General features: G+C 36.5%; 1 protein-coding gene across 4 annotated transcripts in view; it reads right to left on the bottom strand.

The window, feature by feature from the left end:
• The window catches only part of PDE5A (phosphodiesterase 5A), a 137,859-nt gene that overhangs the window by 15,853 nt on the left and 97,997 nt on the right, over positions 1 to 24,009 (bottom strand). For 3 of the 4 annotated variants that reach the window (XM_026847640.1, XM_026847638.1, XM_026847641.1), the window contains exons 4-12: positions 22,807 to 22,878; positions 21,616 to 21,705; positions 20,265 to 20,402; positions 18,902 to 18,969; positions 16,687 to 16,795; positions 13,420 to 13,504; positions 9,556 to 9,731; positions 8,047 to 8,106; positions 542 to 688 (exon numbers count right to left, since the gene is read on the bottom strand). In XM_026847640.1, the coding sequence (XP_026703441.1) occupies positions 542 to 688; positions 8,047 to 8,106; positions 9,556 to 9,731; positions 13,420 to 13,504; positions 16,687 to 16,795; positions 18,902 to 18,969; positions 20,265 to 20,402; positions 21,616 to 21,705; positions 22,807 to 22,878 (945 nt within the window). The remainder of the gene's footprint in view (positions 1 to 541; positions 689 to 8,046; positions 8,107 to 9,555; positions 9,732 to 13,419; positions 13,505 to 16,686; positions 16,796 to 18,901; positions 18,970 to 20,264; positions 20,403 to 21,615; positions 21,706 to 22,806; positions 22,879 to 24,009) is intronic. The other variant, XM_026847639.1, reaches the window with a different exon arrangement.

Raw genomic sequence — 24,009 nt, 5'->3', positions numbered from 1 at the left:
TGTATCTTTGTGTGTCTCTTCAAAATGAGCTACAATGTAATTAGTCCATGGGCCTTAAATACCACTCTGTCAGTCAAGAATGAAATTTGCCCCTTTTTACTACTATCACACATTATTGACTTTTAGATGGCTTCTGATACTAGAAGCTGGAACATGTTTTTCTCTGTTACCACTAGGTATTCTTTTTGATAACCATTTTTCATTTATGCATTTGACTGTCTTTATTAGTCTTTATATATTTACTCTTGCAGGTTTTGAAATACTGCTATACATTTTCAAACTCATTTTAACCAAGTCCTCTACCTCCACTCCCCAAGTTTTCAAAAGCATTTTACAGTCCATTAACCAAATTATTAATCATTCAGTTGAACCAAACTGAGGACAAACCCCAGTACTGCCCACTTTACACAGCTTCCTAGTTTTCTAACTGCTATTTAATACAGATTTCCAATTATATTTACTGTAGGTGTGTTTCACTATTCTGATTTTCTAATAACTGAGTTGTCTCTTTATGTGAAGCAGCATTTGACAGCATTCATACCTCATGTTTCATTTGGAAATTTTGCACCAGGTTGAGGTCTGTGAACATTCGAATTGTACACAGTGTTGTTTCAAAATCTGATAGCTCAAAATCACTGAAGTTGAAGTCGGTCAGGTTGAGAGATTGTGCGGATGGAACTACAGCAGCCTAGAGAAGAAAAGAACACAACTTAGCACTAGGAAAGAGAAAGCATAAAATAAATATCTGCTTTTTCAACAGAGAAGTAGTGACATACTAAATTTTACCTGCACATTATACTGAAATCTGATGACTTCCTCTCATTTATCTTTACCTTTCTTGTTTATCATTACTTTATTTGCTTAGATTTAACACACTTCCAGAGATTAAGAGAATAATGAAAGGATTACCTGGTCAGTCTGTTACCTAAATCACCTAAGGCAAATTGTAACCAAGAGCATGGATAAAATGGGGAGATTCAGAAGATAAGGCAGTGGAGTTGTATGTTTGTTTTTATAGACATGCAGACATAAAAATCTGTAACTGTTGACATTTTTCTAAAAATGGTGAGGAAAGAGATGCCAGAAGAACAGAATTCCTATCAGAATCCACACTCAGTGCTATGGTAGTCAGAACATGTCCACAGGCAGAGCACACTCACAGCTAGAAACCTGAAAAATTAGGGTTCACCTGTGATCAATAATCTTTAAGACCTTTGGACAATGTTTTTGATGTAATTTGAGTAAAATCATAATCATTCAATGTGAAATTTTAAATTATAAAGTAGACAAAAACCCCAACTCCATACTTTTTAAAATTTATAACTTTTATTATCAGTAATATCTCCATATATTACATGTATTACAACTCTACTTTTTCTAGTTATAAAATTCAGAGTATAGGTATTGGTTGCCCTTCAAAATACAGACTGCTAACAAAGCAAATGCTAAGTCTTACACTATAGAACAAAAATTAGTATCAATTTTTTCAGTAAAATAAATGGTGGAGTTCTCAGTGCTTCTTCTTGACAGTCGTTTCACCTCAATATGAGTGTGGTTTGAAAGAAAATCAGGTAAAACTGGAATGGTGAATGTAATAAACTTATGTGCATTTCTTCCTCTCTGTAATTCTAGGGAAAAACATTTCTACAGCATGGGGAACTCTCCCCATAACTACGTCTACCTATCTCTGTTCCATATAGGTTTGCTGTTATCTTTCCTGTGTATCAGAATTGGAAAGTCATGAAAGATAATGAAAAATAGTATTGACATAGGAAAAAAATGTCAGCATTCTCACACTTGTACCAGTAACTTTGTGTTCCTCAGTTTGGATTCACGCAGTGTTTCACCTATGAGCATGTGCAAGAACTACGAGGCCTGTATGTTCAGTGGAAAATAATGCAACTATTCAGGAACTCTAATGACATAATTTTGAAAAACTACAACTGCAGTCTGGTATTTCATGAGGAAAGCGGCTAGAAGGACATAGTAGGGGCTCCACAGAACACCTCAAGCCTGGGTTCTGACTTCATAACTTCTTTCCCTTCCTTAATCGCCTGCCTTTGACAGCCACAAAACCTAGTTCCATTTCAGCTGAGACACAAAAAACTGTACTCTATAGCTATTCAAGTGTTATTTAACTGGATTAGGCACCTCCTCTTTCACTTACTGAAACCAGCAGAGCTATGTGCCCCCCACTGTACAAATTGAAAGTTCATCAGCAATTTTAATTTCAAGTTACTGAGCTATGGTCAGCTTCTATAAGCACCGAACAAACTACAACCTCTTGCTCAATTTCTCCACTTCAGGAATATTATTATAAAGAGCATGTAATAGTCAAGAAAAGAAGAACATGCGCTAAATAATTCCCCTCTCTGCATAACAGTGACTTTTTAATTATGACTGCTTACTATAGGCATTGTATTAATAGTAATTAGTAGTCAATAATTAATTAGTGACTCCCATTTCATTGCCTGGTTAGGTACAGAAAATAGTTTTAAAAACTTGTCTTCTATTACAATTGAAAAAAAATACAGATAAAGCTTATAACTTTTGTTTCATATGCCAAGGTGTTACCTTCAAGGAAAGCCTCAAGCACAAGAATAGCCCATTCCAGCATGCAGGAAGTCAAGAGAGCACAGTAAAAGCACAGATGAACAGGGAATTCCTGAGTGAGCTCAAATGAAAAAATGAAGTACACAGGAGGAAGTAGGGATGGGCTGCTTGGGGACAATATTAGAGACAGTATCAAAGTGCACAGGGATGAAGATGGGAAAACCAAAGCTCAGCTTGAGTTGGAACTAGTGAGGGATGGGAAGCGAAAGGAAGGCTAAGGAAAATGTAGGACCACCGTGGTAACTGAGTGGCAACTAAAAACAGTTTTGCAGACAGTATCCAGGCTCAAACGAGGTGACTGATGCAATATGACATACGGTAGTATGTGGAATTTATGATGAAAGTGAAAAATTTGACTGTAGCCTATTACACAAGGCAGATATAGAATAGAATAGGTTTAATTCCAGTTGGAAGTGGCCTACAATAATCATCTAGTCCAACTGCCTAATGAAGCATCTATTTTCTGTGCTATCAGATTGTTTAGAAGCAAAATTGCAAAAAGGTATGTTCAGAAAAAATTTTAATCTATTTTGGCTGGCTTGATACAATAATACGAGCGCAAAATTAAAATAAAATTCTGAAGCCAAGCAAATTGCCATTCATCAGCTGACCCTCAGTTGTGGAACAAAAGCTGCGATTTGCAATGTCTTAGCTTTAGCCACCATGGAGGGCCCAATTTACAGAGTTACTGCATCACTGTAATTTAGGCACCTGGATCACATCTCCACACATTACATCAAAGTTGTACATCCTGAAGCCTGGAATAAACTAGGAGTAACATCCATCTATCACTTCAAGCAGGGTGGTTATATTAGTTAGCTGCTCCACATGCTGATTCTGAAACTGAAGTCTTTCTATGATGTGTTAACGGGAAGACAGTCAACACAAAGGTATCCCAGGAATTATTTTTAATGAGGGTAAAATACTAGCACAAGTATTTCACAGAAAATTTTGGAAAAAAGAATCACAGAATGGTTTGGGTTGGAAGGGACCTTAAAGATCAGACAGTTCCAACCCCTCTGCCACAGGCAGACACCTTCCCCCAGCCCAGGTTGCTCAAAGCCCCGTCCAACCCGGCCTGGAACACTGCCAGGGAGGGGGCAGCCACAGCTGCTCTGGGAAACCTGAGAAAAAGTTCTCTACAACTTGCTGACAGTTTAAATTAGATTGCAAGGAAATAATCATTTGCATAAAAAAAGGAACTGCCACCTTACATATTTCCCTGAATCAATACTTAAAATAATCACTTGCTCTGAACTGCTTTCTAGAATCACCTGTCTTTCTCAGAAAACTTAAGAAGAGAAGCTAAGGAAATGAGAGCTTTCTCAATTTGAGTAGCAGCTACTCCCTTCATCACTACTTATCCAGGATTTAGGTTAAGACTAGGAATAAGAATACTAATGTCTGTAACATGAATGACTTCATCTTGAAACTTACTCGGCCCTATCTCTTTTCACGTACTGCTACCTAAATTTATCAATGCACGGAAACAGCAAATAGTTTCAGAAGAAAAATGTCAGAGGTTGATAGTTGCAACATTTGTGTTCTACATTGTGAGTACAGGTACAAAGGATAAAAGGCAGCAATGATCCTGTATCTCAAAGGGTACATGCTAACAGATATTATAAAGCAAATATTTGTCCCTTTTCCTTGTTTTAGGAATAAGGTTTTAATTGATTCAACTAAAAAAACTGCAGTGCAGGAATATTAACCATTAGGGTAAAGGTTTGCAATTGTGTCTTAGGGTTATTAAGAAAAAAATGAAGGCTATTCTTAGTAGGTTAAAATTCTGCCTGTAAAGTTTTGCTTCTCCAATCTAAACCTTTCAGGAGTCCACAAATTAAATGTATTTGAAAGCTACAGTTTTAAATGAGACAGATCACTTGCTGATAATTCCGTTCTCACAAATTTCACTTGCGACACACTGTAGTAATTTCTCTTGCCAATTGTCTCACTAATGAAGTATTAACTTTAATGATTCCAAAGCAGTAAGTGTAAGTATCAGTTTCAGTATTATGCTATACAGCTTAAGTCCTGTATCTGTTTTGATATACCATTGATTCTGCTGAGTAACTTTGTGACAGCATATGTCCTAGCTAGGGGAAAGCTCTTATACTAAATTTTACATTGTGTTTAATTGCAAAATAACAGAATTTTTTTGTACTACAAAGCTGTACATCTGAAAAAAAAAAAAAAAACAAAACCAAGAGCTTTAAATTTTTAGAGAAGAATGTAAACTTTTAAGGGCAAAGAAGTGGCTTTATCCTCAAGGGTCAAGAGCGGATTCCAAAATAAATTGAGTTCTGCAATGCCTACTGAAATACTTGAGGATAACTTTTGCCTCATTCCTCTGTGAATTTAAGGTCTTCATTGCTCCTAAAACCAGTGGGAACTGCCATTAATACAGGTTCTGTCTCTCAGTTAGGGAAAAAGTATGTTTTCTGGCCATCATTCTTCAAGCTGCCTACTGGACTCCAGCTGAAGCTTAACAGTTTGACTTTGGCCTCAGAGATTTGCAATCTGCAGTTAACTGGGAGAAAAATAAAACATTTTTTCCCCGTGTTTATACTCCTATTTTTCAACTTACTTTAAACATAGTATGTTTTGAATTTTGATAATACTCCTAAATTTTGGAGGAAAAAAAAAAAAGTTTTCTTCTTTTCACATTAATTTTGATTTTTCAAGCACAGAACTGTTTGAGATCAATTTATAGAGGGACCTAAAATTGCCTTCCCATATGACACTACCATTCTGGTCAACTGCAGAACAAATTCAAAATTAACATCCTGTTGTCCATATATTGGTTTGTAAAATAAGTACCTTTTGGCAAGGTCTTTTCTATCAGGGTGCTTGTACTCTAGAGTAAATTCCTATTCCTGTTCAGATAGCACAAGCTATTCCTCTTCCCATTCCTCTTCCTAGTTCCTGAGAAGAGAAGGTGAATGGAATGGGATCTGTCACTGATAGTCCTCATTTAAGGATTTGGGAATATTTAAGATTAATTTTTACTTGAATCACTTTGATCTTCTGAAAAGATGTATATATACCGTCATGCACCAGCATGCTCAGGAGAGCTTATCCTATCTAGAACCATAATCAGAAGAGGATTTCTGTGTTGCTAAGCAGTAAAAATCTCAACAATCATTAAAGATGAAGACAATTGTTTAAAATGTTTAAAATTGAAGACAAGTGTTTAAAATGAGTCTTGTTTGTTATTCAAGCTGAGAACATATTTTTTTTCATAGCAAAGAATATGCCAGTTTGTATGTTACTATTTTACATTCTCTGTAAGTGCACACATGTGACAGAACGCCAGGCTCCAGCTATGTACAGAACAATCCTCTTCTGAAGTAAGAACTGTGTGCAAGAATTAAGACCAAATATTGGCTGTGGTTTTATTCTTAAACACATTATAAAACAAGCAACTTCTCAATTTAATTAAATTTCTGTTAGAGTTGTAATCTTGACTCAGTTTTGGCTATCTGTTTGGTTATAATGGGCATCCATGAGGTGAGCTAGCAATGAAGTAAAGGCATATAGAAGCTTGGGTTAATTGTAAGTTAGGGATTGAGTGGTAGTCTAAGACAATGAAGGCACTTGCAGAACCAGATGCAAAAATATAGATCACCCACTAAATTAGGTGAATAGCAGACTGGAGACCATATACATGGTAGCAGGTAGTAAAACCTTTTAACACAAAGAGACTCCACAGAGCAACTTCTACTTAATAGTAATAGCACTTCCATAATGCTTTGCATATGAAGATCTCAAATAACTTTACAGTCAGTAGCTGGGAAAAAAAAATAAATCAAGGATCAATGTTTTCTTTTGAGCAACACACATCACAAATTTCATGTTGAAATCTAAGCTGCTCTCTGTTCTTGGGAAGAAAAAGGACTGACAACTATGAAGAAATTAAGTCACTGAAATTTACAAATTAAAACAAACTGGAAAAAAAGCAGAAGAGAACTACTTTCATAAAAGGCAACACAATTATAAAGTCTGTATGTCATAAGGGAAGTTTTGAGTAATTAAAGTGGTGGAATGTGGCACCAAAGAAAGAAGTTAAGCTTTCTAAATAAAAGAATAATGCTTAGAGGGGTAATTTTAGGAGTGGTCACTGAATTAGCTGTCTTGTACACAAAGCCCAAATTATGAGTGAGGTGGTTACATTTAAACTGCTATACAAAATAAACAGGACAGGGATCATTCTCTAGCAATGAGGTGAAATGCCACAAACTGATTTGTCCATACTACATAGCACTTGGTCCATGGTTTGCTCTGTGCTCCATGTGGTGCCCTGAAGTTCTAAGATACCCTTATTTTTAGTGCCTGTTTTATCAGCTCAAATTACCTAACTAATCTGATTGCTCTGTTAAAATTCAGAGTGGTGGCTTCAGAGCATGAAAAAAAAGGTATGTTTCATACCCTGGCATGTGACGTGAGGGTATGTGGTATATCTCAGGGTGCAAAACCAGTTCAAATAGTGCTGCAAGACTGTAGGCTAGGGGTAGCCAAATCTGGAGCACTCATCCACACTGCCTGTTGGAGATGACCTGTGCTATCTGCTCTGGTAACACCTTAGAAAGTCGTGCGTGTCATGGGCCAACATTGTGCTCAAAATCTGTGTGACACTAACTGTTCTAGAACTATCCTTAGTCTTGTGCCTTGCTCTGTGGCAGCTTGCTCAGCCAGTCCAGTCCCATACTACACAGCTTGTGGTCCCCTATGTCTACTTTCTATCCCTCCATCCTCCCACCTTTTTTCATACAGCACGGGGATGCTATTTCCCCAGAATGTCTGCTCCAACAGAGACAACTCGAGACACTAAGTACAGGTTGCGCTTTGAACTACACTTGAAATCACAGCTGTAGTAGGTCCTTAGGCAGTGGCTTCTAAACACAGAATTAAACATGAGCAGAACAAGGCACTGCACAGAAAAGTAACTAAAATTTTTTTTAAATTGCTGCATTAACAATTAAATAAGGAATTTCTGTGTAAGGCCATGAAGCTGCACCCATGCTTGGGATGCTTGAAAGGTACAAAAGATATAAAATATACAACATTCAGACTTCATTCCAGAAAGAATTCTCAACGTTTTGCTTCTAAAATACTTAATCGTTGTGTATTGATACTAACATTGCATCAGCTGATACGATCATTTAAAGTCATGAGAGAGGCAGTCAGTATGCTTCTGATTCTCCTGTAATTGCAGCTCTCTGGCCGACTTGTATCTTTTACTGTAGGCATTGTAACATTTCCCTTTTATGTGATGTGTTGATTCAATTGAGGAACCGATCAGTTTAAGCTTTACTGTAATTTTTATTTCTGGAAGATGTGCTACTGCATGTTTAGGGATGACATCTCTGTAAAGGACTGCCCTTTGTTCTTTTAATGGAATATTTCCAAAGTAATAGTAAAAAATTCAATTACCGCTGTTACCTGCAGCTCCCTCGTTTCCTCCTCAGCAGCAGAAGCATGGTATGAAAGAACCTACAGAAAGAGGAAAGCAGCCCTTAGTACAAACAAAAGAGTGATGTGATAAAACAGTATTTTTCCTAAAGCAGAATTTTCAGCTTGCAGCTGCAGTGCATTGCACTGCATTGCATTTGGTGATGAAAACTAGTGTCCATGCAGGGCCCGCAGTGGTTTTAAGGGAGTTCTCTGAAAGCATGTGGGGAGATACGTGCAGCTTTCACAAATTTCCCACAGCACAGAATCTTCTTAAGATAATTAGGCCAAGAAAACCTAAATCATTTCTATAAAAGAGCAAAGAACTCTGATTTTCTCTTTGGAAAGTTTTCATGCCCCACTTTCAAGACAAATAATACATGAAACAGCTATAATTATGAGCCCGATATTGTTGCCATAATAATCCTTACAGGAGTTTATTCAGACATAAAAGAAAGTTTTGCCCTAACCGAAACTTGGCAAAAAAGTATGAAAGACAATATGTTTGTTTTAAATTAACAAAATAAGCTCATATTTTAAGCTGTTGAGAACACAGGACATGAAAATGTTACGGGTTTTTTTTAGCAACTAGAGACTTTGTAAAGAAAAAATCTTATATACTAACCTATAATCTATCTGAACTTCCTGTATTATCTATAAAGTGTTACAGTAGGAAAAAGAATTGCCAATTTGCTATATAAACAAACAGCTATCTTTTTTTAAAGCACTGAAATTATTTTGACGATTTTACCACCTTTTTATTTAACATGACTTAATACAGGTTTATTTGAGAGTTGTAACATTTCTTTTGGAAGCTATGGGGTACACAATACCCATTTTAGGAATTCTGCAAACACTGTTTAAATAACGAATGTTAGGAGATCCAAAGTCTACAAATCTTTCACTTTCAGCTTCAAGTTATCACCTCTGAGTAATTCAGCTTCTGAGACTAAAGCCCTCTTGAGCTATTAAACTTAACAGTAACCAAATCAAAGGCTGAGACCAGATGACGTTAATCTTGATATGGTTTGATGGAGTCTGAGGAAATTGTTGAAAACCTACAATAATGCTGCTGTTACTCCACAAACCGGTTTGACTAGAGGACTGAGCCAAAATCATCACAGAAAACCTCAGACAAGAAAAGGAAGCCCCTAATCCCCCAAACCATTTCCTCTTCCTACGCAACAGAACAAACCTGCTGTGTTGCCAGTGTGTAGCCTCGTGTAGAGGAAAAGATGCATTCAGCTGTCCACTAAATCTCACGAGTAAAGTTAAAATACAATACCAAATAAAATAGTCTGCTGGCAGGCATGGAAACAAGCAGAATAATTCCTGTGCAACTCAACAGGCCAAATGCTGCTCTCCTGGGGAGGAACAATTTCTGTTCAGTATCCATGTGAGTAGCTGCACTTATGTGTAGAACAGACAGGGTCTGGAGAAAATTAGTATCTGGTTTGGGCTAATTAAGGACCACCTAGAGTTTGAGCTCACCTCTAATGTCACCATCTGTTTGGCCATGGCCCTTTCTACAGCTTCATACATCTGTGTATTCTGGATCCCCAGGCCACAAAAGATGACAAATGCTTCCAGGAATTGTTCATCATTTCTGTTGAAAGCCTTGATTTTGCCCGAGTTTTCTTCCATCTTATTCACAAGCTGGCACACCCCTATGCCAGGATACAGAAATTAAAAGAAGTAATACAGAGAACTGCCAACATATCACCTACTGTATGGAACAGCAAGAGAAAAATTAAGTCCAGGACACTTTGGCCTACAGTCTAAACCACCAATATACATTAAAGTGACATACAGGACTGCTGTAGGATTTTCCCTGAATTTTTTAATTTCACTGTGTTATAGAACAAATGCTAAAACATTATATACTACTTAGTAGACTCAGAAGTATTTATGAGGATTTGTAAAACAAAAATGTGGGGCTTTACAGACTTGATTACCTTGTGAAATTCTAGGGTCGTTTTCATCCTAACTGTTATTATTAATAGTATTCTAGATTGATTTAATCCCTAAAGACAATTTGTCCTTTGGAGGCTAATTAAATTTTTGTAACCATGCCAAAAGAACATTTATGAAAGTCAGAATAGTGGTACACAGAGTTTTCACTTCCTTATTTGAGTCAGTACTGGAAATTTTTTAAAATAAATCAACTAAACAGAGAATACCCAAGTTGAGGCTCAAAGCTTAAATATACTCACTGATTCTGTGAGGATGCGATTGAGTTACAGCCTGCTCCAAAGAATACTGCACTCACTGAAAAGCATCTTGTGAATTCGGCTTGTTATGTTCAAACTTGATGCTGCATCTGTTTATTTTCTGTTAAGAATTTCTGCACTTTTCTGTGCACCTGACATTAAAAGGTCTGACAGGTAATTTCTGTCAAACCTTGCTGCATCTTAAATCCCTGACACCATTTTAAACAGAGAGAAATTCACACATATACATCACTTTAGTTTTACCTAGCAGATGGCAGTTTCTGCTAAGAAATCAGAATATTAAAGCAGCTGTATTGTAAGTATATGTTGTCTTTGGCCGAAACTGCTTTGGTGGTGATTATTGTCTTAAGAGAGTCAAAATGTTTTCTTGCTGTCATGAGAGTGAGTAGTAACAGGTTCATGAGGTAAAAGCTATCATTTTTCTGGTCTGCAAATAATTATCCCAGTGAAAACAAACAGCTGCAAATCAAAATATCTGAAAAAAAAAAAATAATGAAAAAGTCTCCATTTTTCTATAGACTGCTATTGCATACCAGTTTGCATACTTTATGTATTTTTTGAAGAACATTTTGCAGCAGAAAGAGTAAAATATTAAATATTAAATAAATGTATTTAAGCAGCAAAAGAGAAGATAACTATTTAGCATCGTGTTTCCAGAACACTCTTAACAATTTTTAGGTTTTCTTGCATCAGTAGAGCTACTTCTAATTTACACAGGATATATTAGCAGAATCTGAATGCCTTACGTTTTGCCACCATAGGGTCAGAGGCCGGATTTGCTTTCTGTTTATGGGTAGGGAAAAAATTGTAATTAATATTATTTTACAACAGTACCAACACTGAACATAATCATCAGCTACTGTAAGGTCTTGTCAGTGGTAAGGATGTTTTATATGAAAGTATTTCTAGCATTTTAGTACTCCATATTTACAGACTAAACAAGCTCATTGAGGTTTTTAATTAAAAGAAAAAAAAAAAAGTCTTTGAGGGAGCAAGTGTGCATCTTCCCTGTTACAGTAGGTAGAAAAACCAAGGAAAAGAAAGTAGCACACACATGCAAACTGGTTTTTTAGAACTCTGGCCTTGCCTGTAGAAGTTTTTTTAATGTCTGGTGGCAAATTTACATTCTGTTTGGGGAAATTGTTTTAGTAACAGAGTCTCCTCTAAAGAGATCAGTAAGAATATTATAACTGTAGCTGTAAACTGTTGTAGCAGGGATTGTGGTATCCGTATATTGCAAACAGGATTCTGAACCTTAATGGAATGAGATGAGTAGATACTTGGAATGATAGCAATAATATATAATCCCAGCAAATAAGGATTCACTAAGAACAAGATTAACTTTCCCTGGGAAAAAAGAAGCTGCCTTATAAAACTCTATAGGAAGATCTCATGAAACTCACTTTCAGATCTCTGTTTAGTACTGTTTATGACATTATAATTATTTCCATAGCAACTGTGATGTAATGAACACAAGATTAAGACTCAACAGTGAATAAGCCACAAAAGCAAATGAATTCTTCAGAGACACAGAATTTGGATGCATGTAAATGTCTCTTAAAAAAATGAGAAAACTGTAGTCAATATACTATGTAGTACTTAAGACTCTCTAACTGTAACCTCTTTCAAAAGCTTTCCCAAGCTTTGAGGGGTCCATACATTACAACAGAAGTAACTCAAAAGTCTTTTACTGTGACATAGTTATAAAACCACAGAAAGATTCTGCAAAGCTTTCACCACATACCTGAAAAGTGCACAAGTCAGGAGAATAAAAGAGTTCTTTTCATTTTTCTTGCCCATAAGATTTGCTTGGTTTTGCTGTGGACAGTTTTTCCCACCCCATGCCCATTTGCACACCCCACTTCCCAAATTCTGGTTTGGGGTATACTAATCTTAAAAAAGTAGATTTATAATACTAGACTTACACAGTATATAGTATGCTAAAGGAACTTGTGGGTATTCTCCCAAAGACTATTTCTTGACCTTGCCCTATTAAAGATCTGAACATTAGGCAGGCTGTGAAACCTTAAAAGACTTTGAAGAACATTTCCCAATGAGAATTACTCAGATTTGAGAAACCCACCTAAAAGCGTAGCCTGACCAAAACTTACAGTTTGAACTTCCACAGAAAATAACGATAGAAAAAAACTATATGAGATCAGATGCAACTGTTTTATCAGTAGCTAACAGCATAGTGAAACATATCTACGTAAAGCTCAACAGTTCAATCTTCATCTCGGTCTTCTAGTGTCTGGTAGCATATTTAAAACAAAGTAATAAAAGAACTCATTAAAGAAGCTGGTATCAAAAGGAATTTCAAATAACTCAATTAAGTAAAGATGATGCTTCTCCTTCCGATTCCAGAGTTAAAAAAAAAGATCTGTCTTTGTGGAAAAGGGCCCTCTCATTTACTATATACATTGGGTTATGCAGTGGTACTATGGCCACTCTTTAAAATAGAAGAAAAGTAGTTCTAGAAAAAGCCAAGGAGATGCTGCAGAGATACTCACATTGGGTAGCTTTAGAATCTTAACCTGGTGTTTTACAATAGGACTGTAGGCTCCCTACGTAATCCACAGATAGAAGCAGGCACCTCCAAAGGGCAATCCATAGCACCAAAACTGCACAGCAGCTGGCCTTCTAATGCATGAATCTTTCCAGGGCTGAGTCTCATTTGAAGAAACTGCCAATGTCTGTGCAGTTCAGCTTGCCTTTCCACATGCCACCACTGTTCCCTAAAAGCCCAGCACTACAGACAGCTCAGGCCTGAAGAGTTTATTTACTGATTTATATCTTCTCCTCCTTTCACTGCCATGTAAAAGATCTACAGAGGCAAGAGTGGTTAACTGACTCTCAGAACAGGAAGCAAGGAAAATAATTCTACTTACAAAAAATTTTTGAATGCAAAGAAGCTATAAAAATGGTGAAGTATCACTATTGTAGATAATTGATAACTGATTAGGTAAGCAATTTACAGTCAAGGTTGCAGTGGACTTATTAGTTGAAAACATGATATTTAAGGATCTTTTTCCTGGGTTGAGATTCCATGTTGCTGACATTTTACTGTGGAGCACAGAAATATTTCTATGAAAGGTATAAAAATGCTTTTTGAAAAGATACCTACCTATCACTTTATTCTTTTTCCCATTTTTTATTGGTGTACACAGCAAACTCTTTATGTGTTGACTTACATTTTCTGCATTGTCATTCTGTTGAACAAACAAAAAAATACAGTTACTATTTTAAAGACTAACGTTCAAGTGACTGAAGTTAAAAAGCTGTAGAGCTGTGGCCTACAGCTATTCTTGGGTTACAGAGTCCTTCAAAAAGCAACCACATCTTCCAAGAGTTTGCACATCTTTGGCTGGATGGTGTTATAAACACTGTATGTGATACAGGCTTTGGTGAATAATAATACAAGTAATGATGATAATCTCAATTCAGTAGTTTATGGTGACTTGTGTAATTGTGCTAAAAATGTGCTGATTTAATAATAGGTTATTTCGTTAGACGGTACCACTTCCATGAAAATGACAACTTTGCACCAAGACAAAGTGTTCCACTCAGTGCACTGAAAAGAGACCAGATGGGCATTAGACACCTTTTTACTCTCATCAGGTGATGAGCTGTAAAAGGAACTGACCTGTCTCCCCTTACCAGCATATCCCCTCACTTGCAATATGGCAATGTAAGGAATAGATGTCATAAAACAAAAGTAACTACCTGACATTAAGCTGAGTGTGCATTTTGTGGCACTAAAACTTCCGTAAACTCTTTTGGTTTGTTTGAGATGCCTTGATTAATCCACCAATGCACTGGAAGGGGGCTTAGTGGAGACCAAATCATGATCCAAAGAACAGGTAGGAAAACTACCACCACCAAGGTCAACATTCTGCCATCTCCCAGACATTTTATCCTGTCTCATTCTCCAGGAGAAGGAAACCAAATTTATTAGGAGGGTGAAAGGGTGGAAAAAAAAGACAATACATCTCTTTCAAATGGTGAGAAAAGGATGTAATTCTGCTCTGACTGCTCCTGGAATAATGTGGCAGTTGCTAAGAAGTACATTTGGTCCAATCTCTAATTGTTTGTGACACAAAAAAATGGGTACACATTAATATTGCAGATGAAAAGGGTTTTTTTGTTTTTTACTATTGTTGCTCTACTCTCTGGTGTTCTGCAAGGATTGTAGACAGTTTCTTTGCAGGCAAATGCAAGAACGCTATAATGCTAACAAGTGACAATAGGAAATGTGATTCTTTAAAGAAAACATTAAGGGATTACATCATGCCAGATACTTTATGTGACTCCAGGAAGTTAAGTACTACTACTTAATAGTAGCCCATTATCAAGAGGGTATATGGAATAACTCAAGAGTAGGGTTTGCTCTTTTCTGAACTGTGACATACCTGTGAAATCAGCTGTAAAAAAGGATACAAGAATCAGCATCTCTCCCTAGACCTCTCCAGCAAGGGCAGCTAAGACACACAAAGTCAAGCTTGCATGAAAATTGGTTTATGGCTACCCTCAGAACAGCCTGCTGTTTCATGGTAAAGTTCAGATCCATTGAAAGTCAAACTGGACTGGTTTGGAGATAAGACCACAGTGCATGGTGCTTAATAAAAATGCCTGACCCAGTATTAATGAACAGGAAGGAGATTAAGCAAAAAGAGACTTAAATGCCTTTCAGGAGTTGTAGATATTTGAACTTTGTCTCCATTGCACTAACTTTGTTGGTTCAGGGAAGAGCATGTACACATCACTGCTTAGTATTTGGTTTCTGTACTTCTTGTAAGTGGCATGAACCTCAGACAGGCAACATCACAGCCCTTCCACAAATAAACCCAAGCTTATCTCTGCCTCATGTCACTACCTAGGTATTTGAGGCCACCAAAAGACTTAGAAAGCACAAAGTTATTTTCATAAGGTGAGCAGGCATGCTGTTGAACATCCTCCAAAGAAAGAGGCAAGCCAAGGTTTCTACAGCACTAGGTACACCTCGGATTTCCTTCATGTCAGGGTTCATCAGATTTTAAAACATTTATCCTACAGCCCTGCCTTGAGACTGCTATTATACAATGACAGAGATGCAGCCACTGTGTGTTGAAAAACATTATCCAAAATTCCCTCTAGCAATACTATTATTTTTCTTTTTATGAGTTTCTTTTACATACATAAGATGTAAGTCATCTAGATTCCAGGGAAAAATGCAAAAGAACTCAAACCTTGCTGACAATGTGAAAGGCCAGATTCAGACAAAGAGCTGTCTCACTGACTCTTAAAATGTCTTCAAAATAATCACCTCTTTCTTTATTGATCTAATACAGTATATCTGTCTGATTTTGGTTTTACTTCCACTCCTGCATTTAAGATAGTTTTGGCCCCTGTACTGGAGCCTCCAATTCCTATGTTGCTCAATCCTTCACAGAAATTCACTCCAGAATATCCATGAAACCCTTGCAGTGAGAAAAAAGAAAGCAACACAGCTCTCCACCATGAGCTTGCCCCTTCTTTCCACTTACTGGAACAATTACATTGAAGACTATTTGCTGACCTTTCCGTTCTAAATCTCAGAACAAAGAGTTTGGTAAAGAGCTATCTGGTGATCACAGTAACTCCTCTCCCTCTTATTACCCTCTCCCTGAGTCCCTCTAGCCAACAGGCTTAAATATACATAAGAGCAGACATCTTTCTAATTTCTGCATTGACAGGAAAATACAGAATTACAAGCGTACTCTTTGTTGATGACAACTTTGAAGGCACCTTGACTGTAATCTGAGTCTTTCCAAATGACCTTCCCCCCTAGCTCTCCAGTATTTGTGTGTTCAGTAATACACCATACCACAAGCTCACACTTGAAGTGTGAAGCAAAAGCTCCCAAAGAAAAGCAAAGTTGTTCCTCCTCCAAAACAGCAAAGAACTTGCAGCTATAACATTACTTGCAGCTATAACCATTAAGCCAGAACAAGAAGGGAAAGGAAAGGATAAAAGAGAAGGAACTACTTCAAGCCTCCTAACACTCACAGTAAACTACCAAGAATTACTATGAAAACCTCCAACTGTTCTTCACTTAAATGTTTTTCATAGAACACATTGCAAGCTTTCCACATTACACCGTCCCTTTATTGATAAATTAATGTTACACTTTTTTAGTAGTGGCTGTAGGTATAAATCCCTCCCCTGGCCACCCATCTCACTGCGTGAGTATTGTACCTTTCCTTCACTGATAATGAATTTTATCAAGCAAATGTACATTCCTTTGTGTTTGCATAATTCTAACTATGGCTGTTAGATTTATAGAAATAATAAGGAGAAAACAAAAAAGGTTTGAAAGGTAAACAGAAAAACATTTTCCATTTCTGAATTTAAAATCTAAGCTTATTTTACTTACTGTCCAGGGAAATCTTCTGTCTTTGCAGACATCTGGGATGTTAAGAGGCTCCATCGTATTCTTGACATACTGAGCATACATATAATTGATTTTGTTTGTATCATAGTCCCTGAAGGATACAACATTATTATTTCGTGCTTAGTATGAAAATGGATTATTTCATTATGCAAAGCAGGTAATTGTAATATCTTTCCTGTGTGAGGAAAGGTTATAACCAATAGATACATAATGGAGTTGAGTTCAAATCTTGTATCCTAATCCAGCTGTCATCTGCAGAGTAGATTGATTTATATGTTCCACCATTTCTTTAATATTCAACAACATTAACACTGAACATCGAACTTCAGTACAGTTTATGCGGATGAAGGATAAAGAATGAACAACTGGGTTTATGCTGAAATAAACAGCACTTTTTGAAAACAAACTTCATTCACAAATCTGACACCCTTGAAAAATCAATGATGGATAAAATTCACATATTCTTTAAACAGAGTGCATGCAGCAGTTAACATTTGTGAATTTTCTGCTTCTAAGTTCATTTCAAATTTGTTCCAAAACTAAAGGCACAATCAGTTGCATGGGGTTTCTGTTACTGAAATAGAACTGTTTATTCCAAATCAGGACAGAAAGTATCTTCAGAGAATCAATCCTCTCCTACTTTTTTAGCCATGATATATTAAATTAAGGCATTTCAGTTCTCTTGGACCCTTTGCCTGCTTTGGAGGAGGACGTATGTCCTAATAATAAAACTATTCCCATCAAGCTCCTGTAGTTTCCCTCTGACATTTGACTTGACTTTAGTGATCATTCTGGTGTAAGGATGTTCACAGTGCTGGAGTAAGGGAATGAATTCTTTCATTATTTCACAAACTTGGTTATACAAGGCAATGCACCACAATTCTGAAAACCTGTCTTGAGTTTGATTCAGGGTCCTTGAGTACATAATAAACCTGAAATTGTATTATGTAAAGTAATATTTCCCATATAATCCATGTCATTATATTTCTGCTATTGCCCAAAATCAAAATTATGCCCTTCAAGCATAGAAGTTCTAACTCCAATGGTTGACTCATAGTACAGTCCTTGGCATCGAATTGTGCTGTCTCATGAACAAGATTCAGATATGCAATTAAGCCTCCAAGATTCCTTCCCTATCGGTTATGAGAAATAATTTACTGATGGCCCATGCCATTTGGAGTCCATTAACAAGTAACCATGAAAGTGATAATGAATAGGAAGGGTAAATTTTCTTTACCATTCCAATAGCATAGAAGAGGAAGTAAACAGGAACTTTCTTTTTCACCCTGTGGTCTTACTAGCCTGTTGTACCTCTGTACTTTCTGGTTGTACATTGTCTGAAGTCGTAATACAGCTTAACAGTTTTCAGTTGCTCAAGCCACATACTTTGGACATAATTTTCTAATATATGGAACTAAATATAATAAATGTTCACTGCAAAAAAAGATTACAGAAATCTCCATTTTCTCTCGACACTCTATCTGTAGTAGTGCATTTTATATACAGTTGTGTCTCACTCCTTTGGCATTATTTGAATCAACTTTCTGATGACAGTGAAAGGTAATGGAGACAGTAATTTTCAAACCAGTACTGAGGTTCAGACTAAATTTGGAAACTATTTAATCTGGTATTTTAATTCAATTATTTCTACATCTTTCCCTTCCTCTCAGTTGAACTTCTTAATGGTTTCTCAGAGATGACTGAAAGTTAGAACTTCAGGACTTTATTCTTGATTTAGTCAGTCACGTTCTTTGAGTCAGCTTCCCTACCTATAAAATAGAAGTAATGATTAAAATCATAAATAGGATTAGTATCTACTAATGTGGGTATGTCTACTCTACAACAGTCACCTATGCAGATTTCTTACTGATCAGTTTTAGAGCAGCTCACCAGCTTAGATTTTTACTCCACACAGTTTGCACATTTCCATAGCTTAGCCTTGCGATACAACTATGTACTTAGACCTGACAGAGTGAAGAGATCAGATCCTACTCTCAGATTCTGCTCCGTGTGACCTTTTTAAGGCTACAGAGTTTGTCTGTATACATTCCAGGGCAATATCTGCTCTATAAAAATAGGAGTAATACATGGCACCCTGTGGAAATAGGTCTGTTATTAAGAAAAAAAAAATATATTAAAAGCATAGTTTCTTCAGCATTCTCCTGGGTTGAACAAAAGTTGGAATTCACTGTCTTACCTCTTCACATTTTTAGCCGAATCTTCTAATTCCTCAGATTCCATATGAAACACACTAGAAAATGAATCCTGAAATACCGAGAGGGTATTTTAATATATAGATGTATAAGGTTGTCTTAAGTTAGAACAGGAGTATTCATGAAAAGCTTGTTGCAGTTATCAAAACCCATTCTGTAATAAAGACAAGTCTAAAATTATTTAGCTTCATTTCACATCTAGCAGCAAGCACACAAAAATATCTTTTGATACAAATTTAAAATGTCAGTCAAGTGTCTTGAATTTCTGTTGATCACTCTGAGAAGGAATAAAAATATTTACAAGCTGTGCCAAATTTATCCATCAGCACAGAACTTCTTTATTTTAACATTCATCCAATTCTAGACCTGCTTTGCTTCTACAGGTGAGGACATCAAAATCTTCCGATGATGACTTAATATTGACTGATCATTGTGTTGCTTTTCACACAGCTTTTTTTTAACAGTTGAGAACCTTAAATGTAGAGAGAAATCAGATTCTCTCTGTACTAAAGATTCAAGGTACAGACTGCAAAGTAGGTGCTGGACTTTTAACTTGAAAGGACACTGAATATGTGAATACCAAAATCAGGTAAATTCCTTTTCTGTATTCTCATCTGCAGAAGTGACTCTTCTAAATACAGTGAGAGATGGGATTGTGGCAGATGATCACAAATGCTGTGTGTTATTTTTGTGCTAGAGAACCTGGAAATGCTTCCTCACTTCCAGATCTTAGCACAGCTGTACCTATAATGAATAGTAAAATAAAACTAGCAATGCTAGTACAAGACTGAGGCATACAACGTAATATCTTGTTCCTTGTTCTGCAGCCTATTTTCAATATAAAGTAAATACAGGTGGGCAGATTGGGAAGGAGTTGTGCTCTGCTCCAGTGAGCCAGAATCTTGGGACAGGCCATGATTCTGTTTAGATACCTTGTTTAGATATTCCCTGCTTAGGTACACTCAAGAAATAAAAGGTGATGCCAAAAATGATTCCGTACAGGAAGCAAAGGCCACATTGTTTTTTTTTCCCAGCCTTTTTTCCTTTTTTCCGTCCTACATCAGTAGTCAAGAAAATGAATTATGAAAGAGTTCAGCATTCAAGATCTATGCCCTAGGTGAGAGCTTAGAGCCGTAGTTCACCAACGTGTAATGTAAAATGGCTGCATAAAATGACAGTCTGGCCTAGACAAAGATTGAAGCCTCCCAAGTCAACACTTAACCTGAGTAGATGAAAATGCGACAGAACATGCTATGGGTTTGAAATACTATTGAGTCAGAATGGAGGGAAGCCCACACTGCTCACAGGGAATAAGCATTTCTCCCTTTAGACAAAAAACATACTCACAGTACAGTCTTCATCCACTATGAAGATGGTACACCTCTGCACTTGCATGAAGGATATTATAGTGGCAGCTATCTTCTTCAGAATTACTTCCAAAGACTGCTGCTCTTCAAAAATCAGACTGGCAAGATCAAGAAGCACCTGGGGAAAAGGTCTTTTGTGAAATTCTGACTAACCGTGATTTAAGCAATAATTATCATTAGTACTGTCTTTGATTCTTCTCCTCTTCCCTGAATCAAGGAATCCAACACATATGTCTGTGACCAAAATGAAGTTTTGGCTCTCATACAAGGTAACAATAAATAATAGCCAGTTTGACACTTTTGATGAAAGAAATAAATCGCATAGTTAGCTGTCTGATGTTTTTGGTCAGAGAGACAGATTAGATTTGGCATTAACAGTCCATCAAATGAAACCTGAGAAATCCAGACAGCACAGTTTTTGCCCTTAGAAAACCTAATAGTTTCCTATGGCTCATCTGTACATTCTAAGAACAGAGATATTTACATTTCTTAAGACTTTCAAACACAGTTATTATCTGTTGTAATTCTAAACAGATCCTAATGAGCGCATTTGGTGAAAGTGTCATTTAGATGCGAGCTGCTGTATTTCAAAGCTGCTGCTGAAGGACTTATCTGCTCAGATGTGCTCATATTATATTGTTTTTTCCTCACAAGAAGCATGGAGCCAATCTGAAACGACTATCCAAATTTGTACCAATTATGAACACTGATAGTCACTTGGAAACTCAGACCTACCAGAAAATTTTTACAACAGCTGCTGCCTAGTTGTTTCTTCAAAACCTTTTCATACTGTATATGGCAGACACATTCACCCATAAAGGCCATGGCATTAATAACTCATTATTTATAAAGATGGCTGGAAAACACAGTTACATTAATCAGAAGGAAATTCAGTTTTCCATCTCATTACTGAAAATATGGTTAGTGACTATTTGTAGTAGACTAAAAGAGCAATCTGTATAACCTCCACCATTCCGTAGGGATAATTCTATCTGAAGTTTCTGGAGTATGTACACCTCTGGTTGTATAGTATATACAGTGAGCCACAGGATAATGTCAGGGAGTATCACATATATTGACATGGAATTAATTTTCTGATATGTAGCTTTACCTTCTTCCCCTAGACAGTCCACTTCTCACAGTCCAAGCTGGAAATGTACCCAGCTACTTCTCAATGCAGTTAGAGCTTTACCAGAGATATACAGCAATCAATTAGAGTAATTAAAAATAGCCAAGCAATAACTACCATATAAGAAATATCAAGAGCAGGCACTGATTACTAGCTAACCATCGTAATTTCTTTATTCTTGGGACAAACCTGTTGACCATACCTGATTACGCCTGTTCTCAAGCAAAGATGTCTCATACAACTGAGCGTTGTGAAGAACAATTCCACAAAATGCCAAATACGCAGCAAAATCCTGAAGACAAATTAACATCAGCACCTCATGAAGATATGTCTCACAGCATCTTAAATCTATTCAAAGATAAGCTACTGCAAATTTTGTTTTCACTCTGTATTAATTGATATTTTTTCAGTCATTTTTGGCAATCAAAAATTCAGAGGGTTTTTTTCCAGTTACTCATAATTTGTTATTTCCTCAAGAATCTCGTCTCCCTTTTTTAAACTAATGATCTTCACAGTTTAAAAAAGTAGGATTGATCTAAGAAGCATCTCAAAGGAATCAACTAATTTTGCAGCAATGCATTTTATCTAGAAAAACTGAGTGCAGACTATCAGCCTCTTATTTTGCGGAATTTAATCCCTTACAAGGTAGAAATAAAATTCTGCTAACAAAGCAATCCCACAATTTTTTTCTCTTTTGGAATGAGATTAATTCTGATATCCTGCAGTTACGCAGTATGCATTTTGTTTTAAAGGGAAAGTTTTCAGAGGGAAAGGGTGAATTCTGATTTTTTTATTGCTGAGGATTAAGTCAACTTGTTCAGCCTGAGTACAGCCTGGTTTTTGCTACACCAATCTGAATGGGAAGTCTGGAAATGTTTGGAAAGCAACTGCAGTGTGAGAATTAGGAATCAAGGTGCTGTCTAATAATTATCTCATATATTGGTCATAATTTATCCAAAGCTTTTTTTTTCATCCTGCAATTTCTATATTGAGAAGTGATACAGTATTTAAAAAAAACCCCACACTATACAAATTCTAATATTCAAAATATGTTTGCTGGGGATGCCAAGAGAGTTAGAACCGATTAATAAAAAGTTATTGTCTATCAGAAGGTATGATAGACTGTTTTACAATGCATTTCAGTAGAGTAAACCTGTGTTTCAGAGATGTATAAGAGATACCATGCTGATCCAGAAATTAAACTATCTCACACGCATATTTCTCATGGCCTCATAAAGAAAGAAATTTGCAGTATTACCAGGAATTTATACTTTTTCAGAGGTGTTTAATTTTTAAGAACTTTAACTTTTCTGAACAGCCTCAAAAGTAATAACATATCCATCCCCCATTCCCCTATGAAAACAGAAGAGACATAAATGTCCAGCTTTTATACCTTCTCATCTTGTTCAGTGAAAGTGCCACCAATTCCAGATTTCTTATTGATTGCTTGAGCCACACCAACAACCTAGTGTATTCAAAATGGAGTAATTAGATAATTTTTAGGAGTCTGTCACTGGATTCTATTTCTAGAAATATTTATAGAAGATATTATAATAAGTGATCATTAGAGGTATTCATTTGGTTGACCTTTGGATATTTAAGCCTGTTTTTTCCTAATTTATTCATATTACAAATATCTGAGCATGAACCTGAAATATCCAAAAAAAAATAAGTGGCATGACTCCTGGATGCTCTTATGAAGAGGGGTTTAGTTGGTCCAAAATTGAATCCATAAATTGGAACAATCATCCCCCAGAAAGACAATAACAGTTTACACTTATGCAGTCATAAGCCAGACCACACAACAGCTCTCTCTGAAGTTCACCTGCTTGTGTGTGTAGAAAATACCCTTCCTGCTAGCTCTGATAAAATTTCCAGAAGATAACCTCCTTACCATATCTAGAGGTTGGCTACAGTGACCTTTTTGCATTTTGTATCTCTCTGAATCTGACCAGATTAATTTTCATCAGCTGAAAAAGAGCATACAAAGGTTGTGTTCCTGCCAAACTCAAGTTCGTTACTCAATATGTTTTTAAAGGTAGGCTTTTACTAAGACCACACTAAACCAACACTGAGACATTTTTTTGTTCTTCAGCTGGTGGTTAGACTGTCTTTCTTGACAAAATATGCTGTTATCTCACCATTTAAAATTATTTTCCCTATGAAGCAACTTGGAAGGTAGGGAAGAATCGTGGTTTACAGGTAAAGAAGCCAAGCAAAAGGTAAAAACTCATTTACAGGTCCTGCAGGACATCTGTGATGGAACAAAGAAGCAAATCCATATGCCCTATCAACACTAAAGGCCTTCTGTTAAGTAGTTCTTTCTAGTCTTGGCATATGGCCCAAGTCCTGGCTTTCAAATCGACCGTGTATTAAGACCACCAGCCAAGAGGCTTCATAAATTAAGGCTGCCCACATAAGTAAACCAGTGCACAGATAGTAAAAAGGAGGATTTACCTGAATTAGAAAAAAACTACGATGATTTATTAAATAAAGACATCAACAGATTAACTCCATTTACTTCCTTTGTTGGCTTGTCTCCTTTTGGATTTAAGTGGAAGAAAATGAAATCCATGTAATAGATAGACCAAGCCAT

The sequence above is a fragment of the Athene cunicularia genome (assembly GCF_003259725.1).
Source record: "Athene cunicularia isolate RWA chromosome 4 unlocalized genomic scaffold, athCun1 chr4_part2, whole genome shotgun sequence".
Classification (NCBI taxonomy): domain Eukaryota; kingdom Metazoa; phylum Chordata; class Aves; order Strigiformes; family Strigidae; genus Athene; species Athene cunicularia.
This window is presented reverse-complemented; position numbering and strand designations above follow the sequence as displayed.